Source organism: Prosopis cineraria, unplaced genomic scaffold, assembly GCF_029017545.1.
Source record: "Prosopis cineraria cultivar Desert tree isolate PC_DT_omini unplaced genomic scaffold, ASM2901754v1 PC4, whole genome shotgun sequence".
In the NCBI taxonomy this organism is placed as follows: Eukaryota; Viridiplantae; Streptophyta; class Magnoliopsida; order Fabales; family Fabaceae; genus Prosopis; species Prosopis cineraria.
In genome coordinates this window covers 29,704,103-29,725,205 of record NW_026555335.1, presented here as the reverse complement: position 1 = coordinate 29,725,205, position 21,103 = coordinate 29,704,103, and the positions used below count along the sequence as shown (strand labels likewise).

At 32.7% G+C, this 21,103-nt stretch overlaps 1 protein-coding gene and 1 long non-coding RNA gene across 3 annotated transcripts; one reads left to right on the top strand and one right to left on the bottom strand.

The window, feature by feature from the left end:
* The first annotated feature begins 353 nt into the window (after positions 1 to 353).
* Positions 354 to 14,196, top strand: LOC129309803 (protein LAX PANICLE 2). 2 transcript variants are annotated; one of them, XM_054951522.1, is made up of 5 exons: positions 354 to 1,482; positions 1,616 to 1,666; positions 1,835 to 1,907; positions 13,546 to 13,687; positions 14,065 to 14,196. In XM_054951522.1, the coding sequence occupies exons 1-5, from the start codon at positions 692 to 694 to the stop codon at positions 14,106 to 14,108; spliced, it is 1,101 nt and encodes a 366-aa protein (XP_054807497.1). In that variant the 5' UTR covers positions 354 to 691; the 3' UTR covers positions 14,109 to 14,196. The 2 variants fall into 2 exon arrangements, with proteins under 2 accessions (XP_054807497.1, XP_054807496.1); XM_054951521.1 differs by lacking the exon at positions 14,065 to 14,196 and adding an exon at positions 13,876 to 14,051.
* A 512-nt stretch (positions 14,197 to 14,708) lies between these two features.
* On the bottom strand, positions 14,709 to 18,450 carry LOC129307898 (uncharacterized). Its single transcript, XR_008592503.1, has 3 exons — positions 17,874 to 18,450; positions 15,206 to 15,336; positions 14,709 to 15,049 (listed from the first exon to the last, which is right to left on the bottom strand). It is a non-coding gene; the product is annotated as an uncharacterized LOC129307898 (long non-coding RNA).
* Between the last annotated feature and the right edge of the window lie 2,653 nt (positions 18,451 to 21,103).

The following is a 21,103-nucleotide window of genomic DNA, read 5'->3' as shown; positions in this document are numbered from 1 at the left end:
ATACCTTTCCTTTCTCCTCAACTTTTTTTGTTTTTTGTTTTTTTACAATTTTTTTAAAAAGATATTTATTAGTTGCTTCTGATTTTTGATATCAATTTAAAATCAATTTTTATCATTGATTTATAAGATGATTTTTCTTTCAAATTTATCCTCAATAAATAGATTCAAAACGACTTTTTAATGGGTCGAGGGAAAATGTTTAACAAAATAATTTCTAAAATGAGATTCAGTGACGTATGTATATAATATTTTACATTCTTCTGGATGCATACTAATTAATCCCCCATATATATATATATATATATATATATAAGAAAAAGAACACCGTCTTTGTTTGTCTCTCGCCTTCTGTGTCTGCGCTAAGACATCTCTCTCTCTTCCCCACAAGCTTCCAAAGAAAGAGAATGAATGGAAAGTGAGATTTACAAGAATTGTTGGACTTATGGATGGTTGATATTTAGAGAAGGAGAGAGCAAATGAGAAAAACCCTTATCCGTTGGGTGGCTTCGGTTGATGAGAAAGTGGTCTACAATTATTCGCAGGGTAGATCCGTCGTCGTCGTCCCAATATAAAGGATCTCGATTCCGATACATATATCCATGGGTTGTATGGAGATAGAGATCAGGTACAACAAGAACAGCCATAGTCGTGGATCGCCGGAGAAGTCACCGGAGGGTTATGCTAAAGCAATATGACCATGCTTCCTGCTGCAACTCATCACGACCTCTCAAAACAAGATCAGCAACAACAGAGTTATGGTGGATTTCGCAGACTTGAAGTTGAAGGCTATTATTATAATCAGAATATTTGCAGGGAATCTGAGTTATTAGGATCGGACATGGGTGAGGATGATCAATCCAGAAGTAACAGTGCGAGTGCAGGTGGATCGAAAGGGAATAATAATCAGATTAATCAGCAAGAGCAAGAGACTAGGGATGAAGGATGGCTTCAATTAAGCATAGGACGTCAAAGAGAAGGTGAGGAATTAGGAGGCTCATCTTCGCCGGTGGTGCTCGACCTGCTTCCTCATTCCAATTCCCAGCCGTGCAGGCCGCCGCTCCTGCTGCCGCTGCCGCCACCTCAGCTCGGTGGTTCCGTTGCGCCGCTTTTGAATTTCAGCCACCCACAACTACTACCAGTACAACCTCCTCCGTCGTCGCCTCCTCCTCCTCCACCACCCTCTAATCTTCTCTTCCAACAATTCCAATATCCTCACAGTGCTTCAGCCTTTGCTCCTCATCTTTCACACTCAAACTGGGCATTCGCTCCTGCTAGCCCTTTTACTTTGCCTTCTTCTTCGTCTTCTTCTTCTTTTCCTCTGAGCTCTCATCATCTTGCTGCTTCTTATTTTCCGAGGCCCTTTCACTTCCCTCCTGGCTTTGACGATGCTTCAGCTGGTCCAAGCTCTGATGTTAGAGTTGTCGATCCTCCTCGGAGGCCTCATTCCGGAATTTGGTTCATGCTTCAAGCCTCCCCAAATCAGTATATATGCTTCATCCTTCTCATTGTTTTCATTTCATATCTGCTAAATCAGTATATGTTTATGTCTATATATTTCACCTAGCTAGTTGCTGAACTGTAATCAAACAAGGTTTGTCGTGTACCTTCAATGCAGAGCCAAAGAACCGTTCTTGCCCCAAATACCCAAGAGCTACCTCAGAATCAAGTACCTTCTCTTCATTATTCTCTCTCTTGTCCTCTTCTCTTAGCTTGTTACTTTTTAATTCTATCAATGCAAATCTTTTCCTTGATTTTAATTTCAGAAACACACACACACACACACACACAAATGCATTCTATCTATTAATTTCTCATAATAATCTTTATACTCCAGGGATGGAAAGATGACGATTCGATTATTACTGAAGTATTTGGTTAACAAGTTGAGGCTCCAAAGCGAATCTGAGGTACTTACAAACTATACCTACATTCTTCAACTCTGCAATATTTTTCTCTCAATTCATACACATAGTCATATTTGCATCTAAATGTGTGTGCTTTATCATGAGAAGTCGGTACCTCAAGTATTCACTTTTTTCTGAGGATCTCATTTTTTTCTCCCTAAACTTGCATCCAGGCAAAGAAAACAAGATAGATAGAGACTTTTATAGGACTGGCCAACATTGAAAATCAAATTGTTATGCTTCCACTAATTAAAGTGCGGAGTTACATAATTAACATGGGAAGTTGGGAACTAGCGGTGATCTTGATTATATATATATATATATATATATGTATGTATATATGGTAGGTACGGCAGAACTGAAATAGATTTATCTGGTCAAGGATATTTGTACCCAAATCTATTTTTGTTTAGGTAAGAAGTGCATCTCTTGGCACCCATCTTCCTTCTCTGTTTCCTTTATAATTTTCCAACTTAAATTCTATATTAAGGAGGTAAATGAATATTTGTGTGTGTGTGTGTGTGATAGAGAGTTCAGAGGCAAGTACTGTTTGTTCAACCAACGCCATATCCTTTCTCCTCAAACCCTCGTGTTTGGTTAGTTAAGTTTGGTGACATACGTACTCAGCTTCGGTTCAAAAGATGGAACTCGACTGGGGTGATTATTAAACATATTAAGGACGTAACTCACCATCCAACTATATTATTCCTTCTTCTCCAAAGAACCATATATATAATAAGAAAGTGTTGTGTTGTGTGTATGATGGGTTCACTGTGCCAATGTTATTAAAACACTCCACCCTGTACTGCGTAGTTTCATCATCATATAGTCACCTTTATATATATATATATATATATATAAATCCTATAGCATATATACTCGACTAGTTCATGGTTTCTATACCCTACCACTGATTTATATGAAAGTATCCCTTAAGCAATCAATGTGGAGGAGAAACCAGAGAATTCCCAATTAAATTTGAAAATCATAAACCAAGTTCTTTTCTCGTACTAGAGCCACACACTTGTTCACCATATTAGGGAGTTGATCTCAGTCTTGGCTGCTCGGCGATAAATAGGTAGCTAGCTACAGAGTTAACTCATTAGTTAACCTAATATTTGGTTTTTGAAAAAGACCATACTTAGTGCTCATAATCGCAAAGGTGATGTAGATATTTAGTAAAACCATGTCTTTACGTGAAAAACAGTATGTGTGAAGACTGAAGAGGTTCCGTTTCAAGAATTTCACAGCGTGCGAAGAATATATATCAGAAGTAGTGGATTAGAAACCCTACTAGTTAAAGTTTAGGTGAGAAATGATTCACAGGGTTAATTTTTGGCACCAGTTTCAGCTATTTATGTGGACTTCAAGATGCTTATGATATACGCCCTTTATTAGAACATGCACACGGGTGTGGTGCATTTATTAAGTGATATAATTGGTATACGCACATTATGGTGTGTGTCCCAATAATTTATATTACTTCATGCATACTCCATCATCCAACATATAGGCTATCACTAGCTTGTTGCCTAATAATTGCTGCAAGAGATAGATTCCTTGAATAAACCTAGAAGCTTATATCTAGGATTCCATAAAACGTGCCCTTATATCTAGGACACGTAAATTGCTTCAAAGCCTTATATAAAGTATAGTCGAATTAACATGAAATTAAAAATATAGACAATCATTTTTTCTTGGAGAGTTCTAATTATAATTAGGGTTTTACTTGGAGAGCTCGTCCGCTCCTTCATTTACTACTGTCTTCGGCATAAAAAGACGAAGTGTGGAATTATTTAGTATTCTTTGGCATGCATATGCTTTGTCGCACGAGGCTCAATTTATATCAAATTATTAGAAGGGATTTTAGTTTTTAAGTACGTGGAAACACTTAAATACATATAGAAAATATAAATTTAACTACACCATTTATGTGATAATTTGTTCTATGTTTTTCTGGCTTGCTGAGTGACTTTGACTTTTATTTGTGTTGAGGTGTAAGTTCCTCTCATGCTTTCAAAGTTTATACTTTGAAACATTATTCAAGATATTTGTAGCAAATTAACCTCCTTATCATTTTAATTTACTAACATTTGCCGACAATGTTTTCGTTAAATTTAGTTCAATTAAAATTTCATTCTTATTTTTGGTGCTAAACATTTTTCAACGACTTTTCGCAAATATTTTTAGAAAAAGTCAGAAATCTAGTTCAAATAGACAATTATATATATATATATATATATAAGCTTCAATCAACTGATGTGAAACACCTCCTTGAAGAATTTGCTAGGTTTGGTTTCCCCCCATTGTTGATAAGATTTGCTCTACGATGATTGTTGGTAAGTGAACCAGAATTTATAAAGAGTAATGCTATATATAAAAAAATTAATGTGGTCAAAGTTGCTTGGGTATTTTGAGGGGTAAAACGTAAATCGAATAAATGTACGGAAATGTATGATATTTTTTCCTCTTTCTCTTATGACGAAGTAACTAGACGTGTGTGCATGTGCGCTTAGCGTGCCCATGCGTCATTATTTTAAGAACTAGTTTTTTATTTGTTGCTTTTCTTGAATATTTCTAATCTCTGGAGTATTGATTTGTTCTGCCGATTTTCCATCAATATCTATAGAATTTTCTCACTGTTTACTGCTAAATTATTATCCTTTTCTACACACATTGGCCGTACACACATATGGACACTCACATGCATGCATACATGGTAATACGATGACTAGCGAATAAGACAGAAGAATACAGGGACAAAAGTATTAAACAAACAAGAAACGCGGTTTTGATAGAAAATTCAACTGCTTGCATTGAATTCAATGTTAGCCCATTGAATATATGTATGCGTTGGTGTCTACATTACAAACAGTTAATGTCTAAAATATATTTAACATGCTATGTCGTATGAAACACGCTCGAACTTTCCATACTGCGTCAAAACTTCATGCAAGTTTCCGGGCAACCACCATATTGTATCATGATTCAGATTCTACATGCCATGACGTAAACTTGTTTAAACTATTTGTTTAATTACCCTCGAAATTCATTCTTGGGTGATGACATCAAGATACTATCTATATATCTTAAATTATGTAGAATCCCTTCTTTGTATAAATGAGACAACTATCATGTATGTATAAACTAGAAACTTGTCTTCGTATCTCAACCCATTATATCTTCTAATAGATAGGAGTCAACTAAAATATTTATATATCCAATATTAGTTACATCTGGATGGTATAGGTGTACGTATATATTTAGCGTAATTTACATCAACGTGCGAAGTATTAAGTATGTTTCTATATCATATTGTCAACTTAGACCATTGATTTAGTCATTTTGCTAGCCAGAATCAATCATTAGGTTTATATTGTACAACTGGTCCAACTCAATTAGTTACTCTAGCCAGAATATATATATACACACATATATTAACTATTCTCTCTATTTTAGGTTTATTTTCAGCCTTTAGGGTTCATTAATTATCAACTTATGTATTATTATTTATTAGAAAACCTTAACAGGAACTTATGCCCAATACGAAAGATCGTTCAGTAGCTTGATAAATATTAATTTGTTAGAGACTAAGAGCAGAGAGTCTAGGTATTAATAATGAAGAGAGGAAAGCAAAACGTTGTTTCCATGGTGGAACGTGAAAACCACCAAAACAAAAAGAAAAAAGAAAGAAAGAAAGAAAGAAGGAGCCTCTATGTTTTCTCATTGCTTTTATGGTTTTATAAAGATTGCATTGACTTTAAGATGTGAAAACACATGTTGGATCGCTTGATTGGATGTACCTTTTATCATGGCCTACTTTCTTAGTTGACACTCATTATATTCATATAAAAAGGTTACAAGATAAGTACGTTATTGATATTAACATTAAGTGAACACAAACATCATATCGTAGGGCCTCGAAAAGCACACGTGGACCCTGTCTTTCTCGTAACCTATCTTCATGCCTATTATTCTCTTCCTCCTTTCGTCAAGCTGTTGTCCCTTCATTTTTCACACTCAACTTGTAGGCCCTTCCCATTCCCATTTCCTCTCTCTCTCTCTCTCTCGCAACACACACTTTTTTGAAATATTTAGGGTTTAGAAAGTCCATCAAACTCGCAAGTGCTGCACTCAGATGATACCAAAAGAGAAGGCCCCATAACATATGGTTAGCATCCTCAACCAACCACCGAAAAGCGATACTTATATATGTATATTCATGTCTAATAATGACAAAATCTTAATCTAATTCACTGTGCTATATAATAATTTGAGAATAACCCTATATGTTTATTAATTAGTTTAACGTCAAAACAAAGCAAAGGATAAAGAAAGCCATGAAGGAGATTTGAAAAGGATCAGCTAATTATACTACATATATATATATATATAGTTGGGGAATGACATGCATGCACAATTAAAAATGTAAAGAATAGCACCCCTTAATTAATATTTGTTGTTTCTTCAATCTAATATTAGTAGGTAGAAATAAAGCATTTAGAATTGGCTTAAGATAATATGAAGAAAATGAAAAGCTATTATTTTATGAATACTCATTTTTGTGCTGGCATGCAATAAGGGCTTTGATGGAGCAAAGTGATAGAGACGTGCATGAACATTAAAATTTGGTCTCACAAGATTTTCCCTAAAGAAAGAAAAGGAAGGGTGTGAACATATATATATATATATATATATACACACATTTAATACATAACTACTATAACTATTATTATATTAAATTCTATGAATGGTGTATTAGCCTATTCTTCGCCGTGCTTTATGGATCCACCCTCAAACAAATTATATAATATTAATATTTAATACGTTATTAAGATATAGATGTTGTGAATGAGTGATGAATAGCATAAAAGGATAGTAAAGTCTAAGGGATGATGATTTTGGCTTAGGAGCAAAGTGTGAATAATGGGTCTCTTGTAATGATTAAAAGACAGCCATTCTCGTCCTTGCTGCTTCATCAGAAATAATATTTAGGAAAATTAGAATCTGTTTGGCAATGCGTAAAGCAAATCGCTTTTCCTCTGAAGTGGAAAGAGAAAAATGAGATCTTAAGGGTAAAGCAGACGTTACAAAGATTTTATATGTTTCATGGTGGACGTTGGGCCAACACCACCCTGACAAAGCATGACTTCATTCTGATCTCATATTCCTTTTTCCTTAATTCCATTTCATACCTTTTCATACGCAGTGTACTATACAAATGATTTCGAAGATAAATTTTTTTTTATTCCCACATTTTGCAAAATTAAAAGTAAATATTTTTAAATAATAATTACAATTAATGTTATAATAGATACTGTTGGTAAAATTGTTATAATAGATTATGTGCAGATTAAAATAGTCATTTTATTTATTTCGTATAAACAATTTACTTAAAATTCAAATAACGTTGTCCTTTTTAACTTAATTAAAATATAAATGTAGTGAAATAGAGTCACTCAATTAGTATTGTGTCTAATCCTTTCAGTTTTTTTTGTTCACTATATCCATAGTATGTGACTATTGCTATTAATTTGATAGCATATTATAGCTTTTTTTTTAGTAATGTTAGCAAAGTCAAACCAATTAGATTTGGGTACAAGTTGGTTGGTTCGAGCACAAAATTATTGATCGGTGTAAGAATCAGTTGAAAATCTACACAAACTGGTTATGTAAAATCATCGGTCATTGTTTATTTCTGGTGCAAAATAACATCATTTTTTGAATTCAAATTGTTTTTATATTAATGTTATATCAATATTAATTCATTATTGTTATTTGGTTCTCATTAAATATAAAATTAAGTGATGAAGATATATGAATATTGAAGACCCTTTATTTATGAACCCCGTTGGTAATTTTGGGATTGAATAGCATGAGCATGTTGCTCTTGTGTGTGTCTGCAGTGTGTGTGTGATTTCTAATGAAATGACATTCAATGGATTCTATCTCGATGAACACTAAGATTGTACATTTATGCATTATAAGATGCTAGTGATTATAGGCCGATATTACTACCTTGGTTGAACTGACTTTTAAATTATGGAACTTATTACAATTAGTAGCTATATCATCCTAAGCTATTCATTCTCTCACTTGATCTCTTCCTCTACTTCTTTGTTCTCTACTTTGTTTGTGTTTGTGTCTTTATCGTCACGAAAGTTTTGTTTTCTATCCACTAGGAACCAAGAGAGAGCATCTTTGAACATCAAATGTTTTGGATGAGTAAATGTTGTCAATTTGTTGAATCTTTGATCAAATTCTTTCATTTCTACGTTGAATCATTGAAGTGGAATTTCCTTTGCTGGATTTTCAAACATCAGGTTTTCTTCATCTTCATCTTGATTCTCGAAGTCTCTTTCATTTTCTCTTCCTCTACTAGATTAGTCTATCTCTGAGGGTTTTCCTTGAAGCCCAAAAAAATTCCACAGAAAATCAGTTAAATCTAATAGTATTGTCTAGTTCTCCACTTAGGTTGAAGAGTTAAATTGAATTCGTTACTATAAGGCACAATAATTAAAAGTTGTATATGAATACATTAATTACAAAGGGTTTGAATTTATGTAAAGGTTTGAAGAGTTGAGTTGATATATGTGTGTGAATGTCCGTAAAGTTTGCCTTTTTTAATAGTTTTTATTATTTTATCTTTCTCAAAGACAAACTTTACTAAAATTTTAAAGATCTCAATTTTAGAGAATTAATGCACGAGCTAGAATAAAAACGATGAGTTTATGCCCTACAAGAGAGAGTTTAATTGATAAAGAATAGCCATATTCTCTATGGGTGAGGATCATGATAGGGGACTTAAAAAAGGTGGATTATCTGTTTGATAAAGTTGGCATTCAAGAGGAGGATGAATTGAGTGACACTTAATATTTTTAGATTATAAAGAAGAATAGAAATAGATGATGAGAGATTCAAGGAGAAAAAACTTTGATACCAAAAATTTATCTTGATTCAACCCAAAGCTTGACCTACATCCAGTTCTTAAGATCACCTTTGAGATTTTCAATTATAATCACAAGCTTAAGTGAGTGATTGCAACCTCAATATAACTCTCAAGACTTGACTAGTCTTATTTTTAACAACAAACATTGCTACAACTAGCAAGTTGTTACAATTCACTCAAAAAATCTCTTTTCAAGATTTTAACTTTGTTGTAAACAAAATTTCTTTCAAAAACAAACTCTGTAAAGAGTAGATTGAATACAATAAAAACTTAAGAACTAATAAGAGCCTTTTTACAAAGTTTATCAAGAGATGTTATATGAATGAATGCAAGACCTTTGATGCAGAAATTGAATGTTTTCAAGAATATTTAGATTTATAATATCTCACATAATGATAAAGATTCGCTTTCAAAACTTGAATTGAGTCATATGAATAGTTTGGCAAAGTTTAGACCATTGGAACATTGAATGCAATTATTGGTGACATTTCAAGTGTGGAACCAAACAATTCACACATAAAATAGAGCTTAGCCAAGTTCCAATCAATCATATATATATATATATATATATATGACAACTCAAGTGTGGACACAAGATGACTCATGTGTGATTTGTAAAGTGTAAGACTTAGACCATTCTGTGTGACAAATTAGGTATGGATCCCTCTAACTCTCATGGGTGAAATAGCTAGCAGAAAGCCAAAGCCATTCAGGATGGCAGATCACGCATAGAATATTCTACCTCTCATGTGTGAAAGGGCTGATCAAAAAACCCAAGCCATTTTAGAAGACAAATCATGTGTGGGACACTCTTCCATTCACACGTGATATGGCTAGTGGAAAACATAAGCCATTTTATAAGACAGATCATGCGTGAAACCAATATGCATTCAAGTGTGGATATCATAATAGAAATACTTAGTTCTTATAAGTGACAAATCATGCTTGAGCACATTACAAATCAGGCTTGAGTTGGCTTTTGGTTCTCTTAAGCCAAAATTGTGTTGAAGTGAATAAGTGACAAATCAAGCGTGGAAATTCTCCTTCAGGGCATGAATCATCACTGCTTTAAATGCAATATGATAGTATGTGACAATTCAAGCATGCATGCAAATTCATTACAAGAATGAATTGGATCACAAAAGCTTGATCAAGGCATCTCACATGCATAGGTGACAAATCACATGTGAATCAATCTGATTCAAGCTTGAAACGTCATGCAATGAAAAGCTCAATTGCTATGATCCAATTCAAGCATGACTCACTTTTCTTTCAAGCTTAAATTGACTATGACAAGTCTTATAATGCACAACAAAGATCATTTCAAGCGTGGATCATTCCATATCAAGCTTGAAATATACAAATTAACACAAGTGCATTCTAAATGTATGACAATTAAGATAAATGGACTTTTAAGCCTAAGAGCCTAAGGATGATGTATTTATTTTAAATGACATTATGATTAAGCTCTCATAATTTTCACATTGAATCTAAGAGAAAGAAATAACTTAAACCTATAGATCTTCTTGTTCTACTGATTCTTCAAGTTCTTGAAAGTTTTGCCATATCTATGGATCTAGATATCTATACAAAAAACAAACACTCTCTTGATTTTGTAATCATCAAAACACATGGTTCAACATTATCCATGTCACTTAAATCTATGACGTGGATAATGGAAACCACACGTCACTTTTTGAGCAAAGTTGACATGGTTTCTAAATAAACCATATCACTTGTGGTCAAAAGGCTATATTCAAAGCGGGACGTGGTTTCTTAGTTAAAAAACAAACCTAAACGTCAAGAAAAGGAGATGAAAAGCTCAAGAGTTTAACAAAGGAGATAGAGCCTTAAGTTTCAAGAGAGGAGAGGGAGGAGAAATGATGCCATTAGGTTGTAGGTTTTAAAAGAGAAGGGGAGTGGAGTAGAGACTATCGAAGCTGTAGGTGTCATTTCTATGAGCTTCTGAGATGCTGAGAGAAGAGGAAAGAAGAAGAGATGATGTCATCGAGCTGTTGGTTGCTGTCTAAGCTAGATTTCACTGCCATTAAAGCTAGGTTTCATTGCTGTGAGGAGAAAGTGATATAGTGAGCTTGAGAGCAACTAGCACACATATCAACTAAATAAGGGTCAGGTACAGGCTTCTAAATTTTAATTATTAGATCACAATCCACGTCACCATATCCAGTAGGCGACAAGGCTTGTGATTTAAAATTTTTTTAAAAAACTACTTGTCCATGTCAAGTGCCATGTGGATAAGAGATGTGGCCACAACACAAGTGATATGGTTTCTTAACATAAGCCACATCATCTCTCTGCTAGACAATGTGGCTTGTAGCAAAATTTATTTTTTAAAATTCTAATTTTTTAGAACCACATCGCCCAATATACTATTGGATAAGGAGGTATAGTAGAAGAATAAAATTTTAAATCCCTATCTTAGAGTGGATTGAATAAACTCATTTAAGTCAAGGTGAATTAAAGAATTACCTTTTAATTCTGAGCTCCTCATGTATTGTCTTTAAGTAATTGGATCTAAGGAGCTAACAAAATAAATCTGCTCCCTTTACCAATATCTATACGAACAGTTCTCTAACTCAAACAGTGTACTAGTGCTCCTAACATCTGTTCAGCTTTAAATGTTGATTTTTCTTTCTTTTGGGTGTTTCGTGGCTCTCAAAGTGTTTGGCCGTCGAAAATTTTCTTACTCTCAAAACCTTAACCTAGCACGTCCCTATTCTATATTATATATAGATTAGGATTTTTGCTTTTTTTTTTAATAGCCAATGTAAATATTCGATTAAATTTATCTCATAAATAAGATTTATAATATCATTCTAATTTAAATTTATATTATAAATTTAAACTATAGAATTGATATGATATTCTCTCATATCATATTAGTTATTAAATTTAATCTATCATATAAAATTAAATTAAAAACTAACACAATATATACATATTATATTATATTATATATATATATATATCTGTGTTTGTACATGAAAATACACATATATGTATATATATTTCAAATATATATTATATTATATTATATTATATTTTAAATTTTATATATCATATAGATATATATATACACAAACATGAATATATATATATATATATATATTTCAAAAATATATGTATATATATAATTATGTTTTGAATTTTATATTTCATATATATATATATATATCAAATATATATATATATATATAGATATAATTCATTCACCCTAGATAAAGTATTATATTTATTGAATCTAGACCCATTCCAGATTCAATAAACTTTAGACACACACACACAAACACACACAAACATGAATATATATATATATATATATAATTCATTCACCCTAGATAAAGTATTATATTCATTGAATCTAGAAACATTCTAGATTCAATGAATTTAGACATTTTAGTTGGAGTTGGGTTATTCTTGTGTGTGACCTTGTAGGCTCACATGAAGTTGGCAGTAGACTAATTACACTATCATCCCACAAGTCACAAGTAACATCAAGCAAGACACTACTACTACCCAACTCAAATGGAAATCGATGATCTAATGCAACTTATCATATAATTGTATCACATCTCTTTTGTCACACGATATTTTGGTCAACTGTGAGACATAGAATTGTTATTCTTCTTTACTTGACCATTACTTTATCGACCTCTGAGTGGACTGATATAACAATAGAAAAACCCTTTCAATTATAGTATAATCATATTTTTTTGGTCTTACTCATCGAGGAGCCCAATAATATCTCTTAATTAATGTGAGGGACAAATTCTATCTTGACTACTTATATTCTTCTACATGAATATCACTAAACTCAATCATAGCCTTTATAATCATCTGGTCAAAGGTGACTTTTGACTAGGTCAAAGGTCAATGGTCATCATGTAGAAATCCATAATAATCTCAGGTTAAATGGCTTAGTGATATGGCTATATATGAGATAAGCTTATGACTTGTACTATGAAGCTTTCTCATAGTATATCGGTCTAGCACCTCGAACCCTTTCAAGTGCTTACGACTTTGATTTATATATCTATATTTAACTAAAGTCATACTAGTCTCGTTTCATCTATGATCTCTCATAGATGACTGACCATAAACATTTAGGACAATCAATATAGTTTAACCAAGGATACAGTTGCCATAATAAATATGTAATTAATATGATAACAAAAGAAAAATTCTATAGATAACAGTATTCACATTATAATAATTGACTATAGGGCACAATTTTCAATATATACAAGGAATGTGGTTTATAGATACAAGCCACATCGCCCCTCTGCTTGGCGACATGGCTTATAGCAAAATAATTTTTTAAAATTATAATTTTCAAGAAGCCACATTTCCTTGTCTGTAGGAGATATGGCATTTGGAAAATTAAAAAATCTTTAATTTTTGAACAAGCAACGTCACCTTTACGTAGGGTGATATGGATTGTTCCCTTTCTATGTCACCTTTTTGTGAAGGTTACATAGATAGCTTTATTCATTCATTAGTTATTTATAGAATTGTCATCTGGATTAGTTTTAACTTCACGTTTTCAATAACTGACATGAGTTTAGCATAGTAAAAAAGGGTTTTTGTAGTAGTATATGTTGTCATTGTGACTATATATTTGATTATACAAATGAATGAATGTCGTCCTTTTTTCCTTATATTTGAATGTAGATAGAGATAAGATGTAGAGGACAACAACTTGGGCCTTTATTGACGTTGGAGCATGTAAGAGATAACATTTGGAGTCCCATGATGACCCCAACTTTGCTTTCAGATTCCTCAACCACGGATCACATCATGGTTCTCTACTACGGTAGATGTGCTTAATAACGCCCCCTCTCTGATGATCTCTTGTATCATTGATAACTTATTTTTAATTTTAATTCCCTTCTTTCAAAATTTTGCAAATTTTCTCTTCTATTTTTGCATTTTTATTTACCTTTCTTGGTTTTTATTGTTATTGGTTTTTGTCTATGCTTTTAAAAATAACTCATCAAACAGATGGAAATTACAGAATGGGAATCATCACCCTGCAACACGGTTGTTTTCTTTTTGGGGGTGACGCGAGAAAGCCCAAGATTGTATTTCTGTGCTCAGTATTCAAGTGTTTTACCTTGTATTAATTACCCACAACAAAGATTAATCTAATTAACAGACTAACCCATTTATTTTTCTTTCATTGTTTTGTAGATAAATTGAGAAGTGTAGTATTAGTATTACAATTTACAAGCTAAGCGAACACATGGAATAATTGCCTCTTTGTTTTTTGTAAATAGACTCGCCTATTTACCTTGGATTATGATACTACTGCACCAAGAGTCATCAACAGCCAAATGTACCCATGGAATAATTGCCTTTTATTTTTCTTGTAAAAAAGAAAGAAGAAGAAGAAGAAGAAGAAGAAGAAGATCAATTTATAATATAATAAAAAGAAAAATTGCAACATCGTTCCCAAAGTATCAAAAGAGTGGGAAAATGAGCGAACAAGTTCTCATTAACATAAACACAGAAAGAATAAAAAGAAGGTAGCAAGAAATATCATGCTCAATATGGAATAGAGATTGATCAGATGCTTCATATAGAAAAAAAATATATATATATATATATATATATCAGATGAGAGATTGGAGAAGAACTTTTGGACATTATATCTGTTGATTATATATCCGGTATAAAATCATGAGAAGGCAAACAGAAAAGAATGAGAAAATCCAGAGAGAATATTTTATACAATCCAACAAGACATGAAGCTATTAAAATTATCGTGCCGGAAAATTTAATTTTAATATAAGGAGGAATCGCCATATGCTCATTTATAGCAACACAAGATGGATTGAGAGTAGGACATACAACATGTTCTTTTACAAATTAAATTACTACTAGGTACAATAGGCTCAAGGGGTTCATGTTGAAGCGTCCAAGGTGATTTTACTATGATTTCCTCATCTACATTGTCATAACATGAATCTTCAATTGCCTCACTACACAAATTAAAGTAGTACGTATAGAAGAATCAATTTCAATAAGGATATATGATTTGTTACTTAATGGAGAAGAAGATTCCTTGTTAGACTTGTGATAGTGCTTGCTCCACTCCTTGCTCTTCAAGTGATTAGGGCCGGGCTTGTTTGGTTTTTGCTTTTAAAAATAGTTTTTTTGTTTTTAACAAACACTACTACAAAAAAAAAAATAAATAAATAATGGTTATTTTAGCCCATAAATGATGGTTAATGCATTATTTATGTAGCTAACATTTAAAGTCCTTCTAATAAATGACAATTATATAACTTTCATTTAAAATAAATTTTTTACAGAAGTCTAAGTGTCGCACCTGGAAAATGCAATGCCGATGGCGCAAGAGCGAAAGTTCCGGCCTTTAAGAAGAAGACCAAAAAAATGGGAGTCGCCACTGAGATTTTGAAGTAAACCTTGGGAAACCGTTTAATATTAGATAAGAATGGTCTGCGAAATTAAAGAATAGGTTTAGGAGTCGATTGAGTGTGGGGAAGGTGTAGGCACCCCACAACACCCGTTCGTGAAAACAGTTACCTAAAGTTTGTTGTGTTATATTAATATTGTCACACCCCAAAATTAGGTATGACTGGCACGGGATATGAGCACAAAACTCATATCCCTTAAGCCGTGATCAAGAAACTCTGAAATTAATACGTCAAACACACTAATAAACTAATTAAAAATTGTTATAATACTAAATCAGATATTAAATTTTAAAAGAAATGTGAGGATCCTACCTGTAATCTACGTGAGCATCTAAGGCCAGACACCAACGTAGGTGTAAAGTTCAATTTTTCAGCAAATTAGGATTTGACTAAAATAATTTTTCTGCTTCAATTCAGCAATAAAATTCCTCAATGGATATCTCGAGTTATGAGTTTAGCTATACCATTTGAGACCAAAATAATAACTTTCAGTGAATAACGTCCCAACAATAAATAACAAAACTTGAATAAAAAAAAAGTTTAAAATAATTGTGAGTCAAAGAGACAATAGTTTTCAGAAAAATGTAATAAAATTTAAAATAGGATAACTTTATAATTTTTTTTTAAAATTAAATCTTAAATCATTAAACTATCATAGCAAATATTAATAGGACTTGCTTCCAAGAAAACACATAAATGAGATCAATAGTTATAAATAAATTACTGAGTAACATCAATGGAATATAAAATCCTCAAATAATTGAATTCATAATTATAGAGACTTATCAGAATAATTTATAAATGTAGACACACAGTCCACGAGGGTAACTAACCAAACGCGGCTTATGCCACAAAAACAAACGTGGACACACAGTCCACGAGGATATGTAACCAAACATAACCGAAGCCACAAACAAACGTGAGTACGATACTCACGAATAACCATCCCTTCGTTCCACGTGCGTTGGCCATCGCACGGGGCAGCACCTCCTATAAACACCCTACTAGCTAGGGGTACCATGGCGCGCCAAGGGCTAACGGAACTGCCATTAGCAACCAGTGTTCTACATAAAGTCCCTTTTTAAAACCGTTTTCAAACATGCGAGAAAATCATCACTTTCAAGATACAGTTCTCATTCTCAAAATCAAACTTGCATGAATACTTTTTAGCATTAAAACTTGCCAGAATCAAATTTCATATCCAATGCTCATGCTTGCATTTATAAAAAAAAAATCTTTCAACTTCAAACTCGCATGAATCATTTTTTCGTAACAATTCAATAATTTTCAAATTGAAATCCCACAATTAAAATTCAAACTTGTATTTACTGATTAACTAAAATGATCAATTCTGATAAAATAATTTTACAAAATAAAGTAATTTAATCAACAAAATATCTCATAGTCACATTGCTGTCGTAAAAAGAATTTGCATAAAAATGTAATATTTGAATAAAAGAGCTTTTAATGAAATATCAGTTGGGACGCTATCCACTTACCTGATAATTTCCAAAATAATAATATGTGCTTTTTAAATGCCTCTCCGTTTCCCTTTAGCTATGCTATTACCTAGACCAAAAGAATAAACAACTATCTTTAATAAGAGCTCCAATTCATATATTTCTAACTGACATTCGTAAACCCAATATGTAATCTAGAATAATTTTAAAGTCCATAATCCTTATTTATCCTTAATCCACTATCCATATTTAGAATTATATTCTTTCTATTCCTTTCTCCCACCTATAATGACATATTCATCTTAACCATGCCTCCTTCCTTTAGTAACTGATAAATGATTTATCCTTAAGGCTCTTCGATAATTCTTCATAAAGTATACATTATTCAAAACAGTACAATTCCTTACCTTACAAAACCACAACCGATCTTATGACACCTTTAATTCAATATCATAAATATCATCAAGCATAACAAATTTCTTCCTTGTTCCTCTGTGCTTCAAGACCCAAACTACTCTAACAGTTTTAAAATTTCACCTAATATGTTCAAACTCTAACCTATACACCATCAAGTCAAACCATCTTTATTTTTATTCAAATCCTCTCATAGCTTAGGCATGTGTAGGATCAAACAAGCAATAAAGGAGAGTCTACAATCCTAGCTACATAAACATATTCACATAACACATATTAACATGTTCGTATCTATAAAAGAAACCAAGTGACCTAAACATTAAAATTTAATTAGGATTAATTTGGTAAAGTTTAAGCACTCATTTATGTAAAAATTTTCACTCAATTATTCTGTCAAACACTGTATGTGCAAGAGAAAATTAGTGTGACAAACTTCTTTCTTTCCTTAATTTTTTATCCAGGCCACATATAGACCCTAACAAGTCTTCTCCTAAAAACTCATGTCCAACATAAACAGTTACATGCAGCAGTAACAGAGGGAAAGGAAATTCTTGTGGCTTCCATCATAAACTCACGCACTTAATCACACAAGACCATCAAGAAAGAGAGTTCGAAGCCAATGGTTTCTCTAACACATACACACATACAGAACCGAGGAGGAAGAAAGAGATTTGAAAATCCATACCTTTGATCAATAATATCAAAAATGTAAAAGGGTACACTGCTGTTCGAACAAGGAAGAGGAAGAAAGAGATTCTCATGCATGCACAACAGCCAGCCAAACAGAGCACCGAGAGCGGCGCGAAACAGAGGAGTAGGAGAAATCATGTATTAGATCTCCAGCAACGGTGGACGGCGTTCTAGCTCACAACCTCATTCGCAATGTTGAAGGCAATCGAGGAAGGAAAGGAGAAGGCGAAAGAGATCAAGAATTTCGGTTCCTCTCTCACTCGAGCACCGGTAACAGATCAAAGAAAAATGGGAAAGGAGGATTCAGTAACGAGAAAATAGGGGAGAGATTTAGGCATCACCATTACATGAAGGACGAACTCGCAACTTCGAGTCTTGACAGTAGCGGATTCATAGCGAACACCGACATCAGCGACGGACTGAGCAGCCAAGCTTCTCACTCGCACACTTTAGAAACACAGAAAGAGAATGGATGGAGAAGAACAAAGGACCAAAACTCTCGAGTTTCTCTCTGGCCCACACTCACACCGGCGACGGCAAGGACGAAGGCTGAAAGAACAGAGGGAGAGAAGAGGCGATCTCTCTGGTTTCTGGAATTTTCAAAGAAGGAGAAAGAAAAATGAAAGAGGCGGTGCCCGTATCTGACCAAAGGAGAAATATAATTTGAATTTTAAGAAATTGCAAAAATTACAAAAGAGAGCCCAAGATTATCTCTAATAACATAAAAGACACGGACACTTTGGTAAATTTTCCAAAATTTTAAACTAAATAAAATTAATATCTAAAAATATTTAAACTTTAGACCTTCAAGTAAGCTATTAATATAATTTTCACTAATTCACCCTTTTCCATTTTCCATAAATAAATTTAAATAAAATATAAATTGGGAAATAATAATAAAAATTAATTTTATTTATTTTTTTATTTTTTTTAAATTTTAAGGTCATTACAAATATAATTCTTTAAAATTATTTTAATTATTCCTTTTATATTCATGTGTTTGATATAAAAAATGATAAGAATTAAGTGAGAAATATTTATTTATTTATTTATGAGGGAGGGCTTGACTCAGAATCTGACTCTGAGGCCTACGTACTCTGTGATGATGATCAAAGTTCACGTAGTTCAAGCTTATAAGTTTGTTGGTGAAAATATTTTTTTTGAAGAGAAATTAATTAGAAATAATTTATCATTTTGAAAATAAAAATAATTTCTAAAATTTTGATATGTGTGTCTTAAATTGCAAAAAGTGATTTAATTTCCATCATTTTCTCAATTTTTTGAATTTTTTGAAATAAAGAATAGAGTTTTAAAATTATTTTTCATGTTTTATTAGTTTTTTTAGAAAATTTAACTATTATACCTACAGAGCCTTATTAACTCATACGATAATACATTTATTCTAAATATCTGCGGAGATTTCAAAATCTCTCATGATAAAAAGAGTGAAATAGTGTAAATATTTTAAGTATATTTTAATGCGTAATTATATAAATTATATTTTTAAACGTAGAAATTTTAATCGCTATACCTGCGAAGTCTTATTGACTTACACGGTAAGATAATTATTCTAAAGGTCTACAGATATTCAAAAATCTCATATGACCAAAAGATTGAATACCTTAATTTGATTCATTAATTTTATTAAAAAAATTTATAATTTTATTTACAAAAATCATTTATTCATTATAGAAATTGAGGATCGCAACGTCTGTAAGGACTTATTGTTCTACACGATGATGTGATTAATTTAAGTCTCTATGTATATTTTTAAAATCTCACATGGGACTTAAATAAATTATTAATTTATTATAAAAAGTTAACTTTAATGATAGGCCTTTGAAACCCTATTATCATATACAAAATTGATCCTCATATCTGCAAAATCTTCTTAATTTTCACAATGTAGAATCATTTTCAGTGCCTATGGGAATTCTTAAAATCTCACGTGGCAAAATTTAAACATGATAGTTATATTTACCATACAGGCATTAACGGACGCACATATTAAGAATAACTCATTCAAACATAAAACAGGACAAAACAGTTCATCAATTTTCAATCAATAACAACAACAACAACAACAACAACAACAAGCCTTTATCCCACTAGGTGGGGTCGGCTACATGGATTGCAAGACGCTATTGTACTCTATCATTTATTAAGCTTTTAGAAATATTATTAATTAAGAGATCACGTTCAACAACTTCCAAGAGTGTTCTCTTAGGCTTTCCTCTACCTCTCTTAGTCGGACTCAAAGTTATCAATTTTCAATCAATCTCCATGAGAAATTGTGAATATATGCTGGATTGGCCTAACTATATCCAACATATAACTAAATAACTTACTGGTTTTGGAGTTCCTTGAGTGGTTGTACGAGACATATTGTGAGAGCCAGAAGAGCAAAAATGGCACTCTTGCATGACCCAGCTGGTTTTAGTGCCATGAGGAGCTTCTCCATTGTTGAATACTAAATATTTCTTGATCTCGACTTTCTTCCCAGCAACTAAGACTACTGACTCAGTCACTCTTATTTCCTTCCAGTACCCACTTTCTATCACTCTTTGTTTTTTTATACTTGGTGAAGAAATAGAATTGGTTTCCACTTGACAGTGCCTTCCCATTAAGCTGAAAAGGACTAGTGCCTTCCCATTAAGCTGAAAAGGACTTTCACCTCCTATAATATTTCCAAGTGCTTATCAAGAAGAGGATAGCACATGGTATTCTTTACTCTCAGTCCCTCCTCCAGTCTCTGCTTCTCGTTTTTTTTCAGTTTCAAATCCCTCCAATTTTTCGTGCTCTGTTTTCCTCTCCGTCTCGAATCTGTCCTTATTCCAGCTGCTACGCTCTCTAACTCTCCTTCTCTGTCTCTCTCTCTCCTCCAGAAAATTCCTCTCTCTCTCTCTTTCTTCTTTTCTGCTCTGTTTCTCATTCAGCCGTGTTCTCTTCTTTCCGTCTCTGTTTTCTTCCTTTCGTCTCTATCTCTTCTCTTCGTCTCTATTTTTCTTGTTCAGTTTCTCTTCTCTCTCGGTCCTTTCTTGCTCAAATGTTCCCAATTCTCTCTCTCTCTTACCATTTTTCTCTCTTCCATTTTTTATCGTCTCCCCTTTATATTTTTCTTCTATCTTTTTCATTTGGTTCTCATGCATTTTTTGCTGAAACTCTTTTCCTCTTTGTTCAGGCTTCTTCTATGCTTTATCGCTCTATCCTTCCTTAGTTTTCTGC

What these genes read in the sequence shown, in the direction of transcription:
- LOC129309803 (XM_054951521.1), top strand. Translation starts at nt 692, where the DNA reads ATGACCATGCTTCCTGCTGCAACTCATCACGACCTCTCAAAACAAGAT. An exon ending in CTTCAAGCCTCCCCAAATCA is followed by an intron (nt 1,483 to 1,615) that starts GTATATATGCTT and finishes CCTTCAATGCAG; the next exon opens with AGCCAAAGAACCGTTCTTGC. An exon ending in AAGAGCTACCTCAGAATCAA is followed by an intron (nt 1,667 to 1,834) that starts GTACCTTCTCTT and finishes TTTATACTCCAG; the next exon opens with GGATGGAAAGATGACGATTC.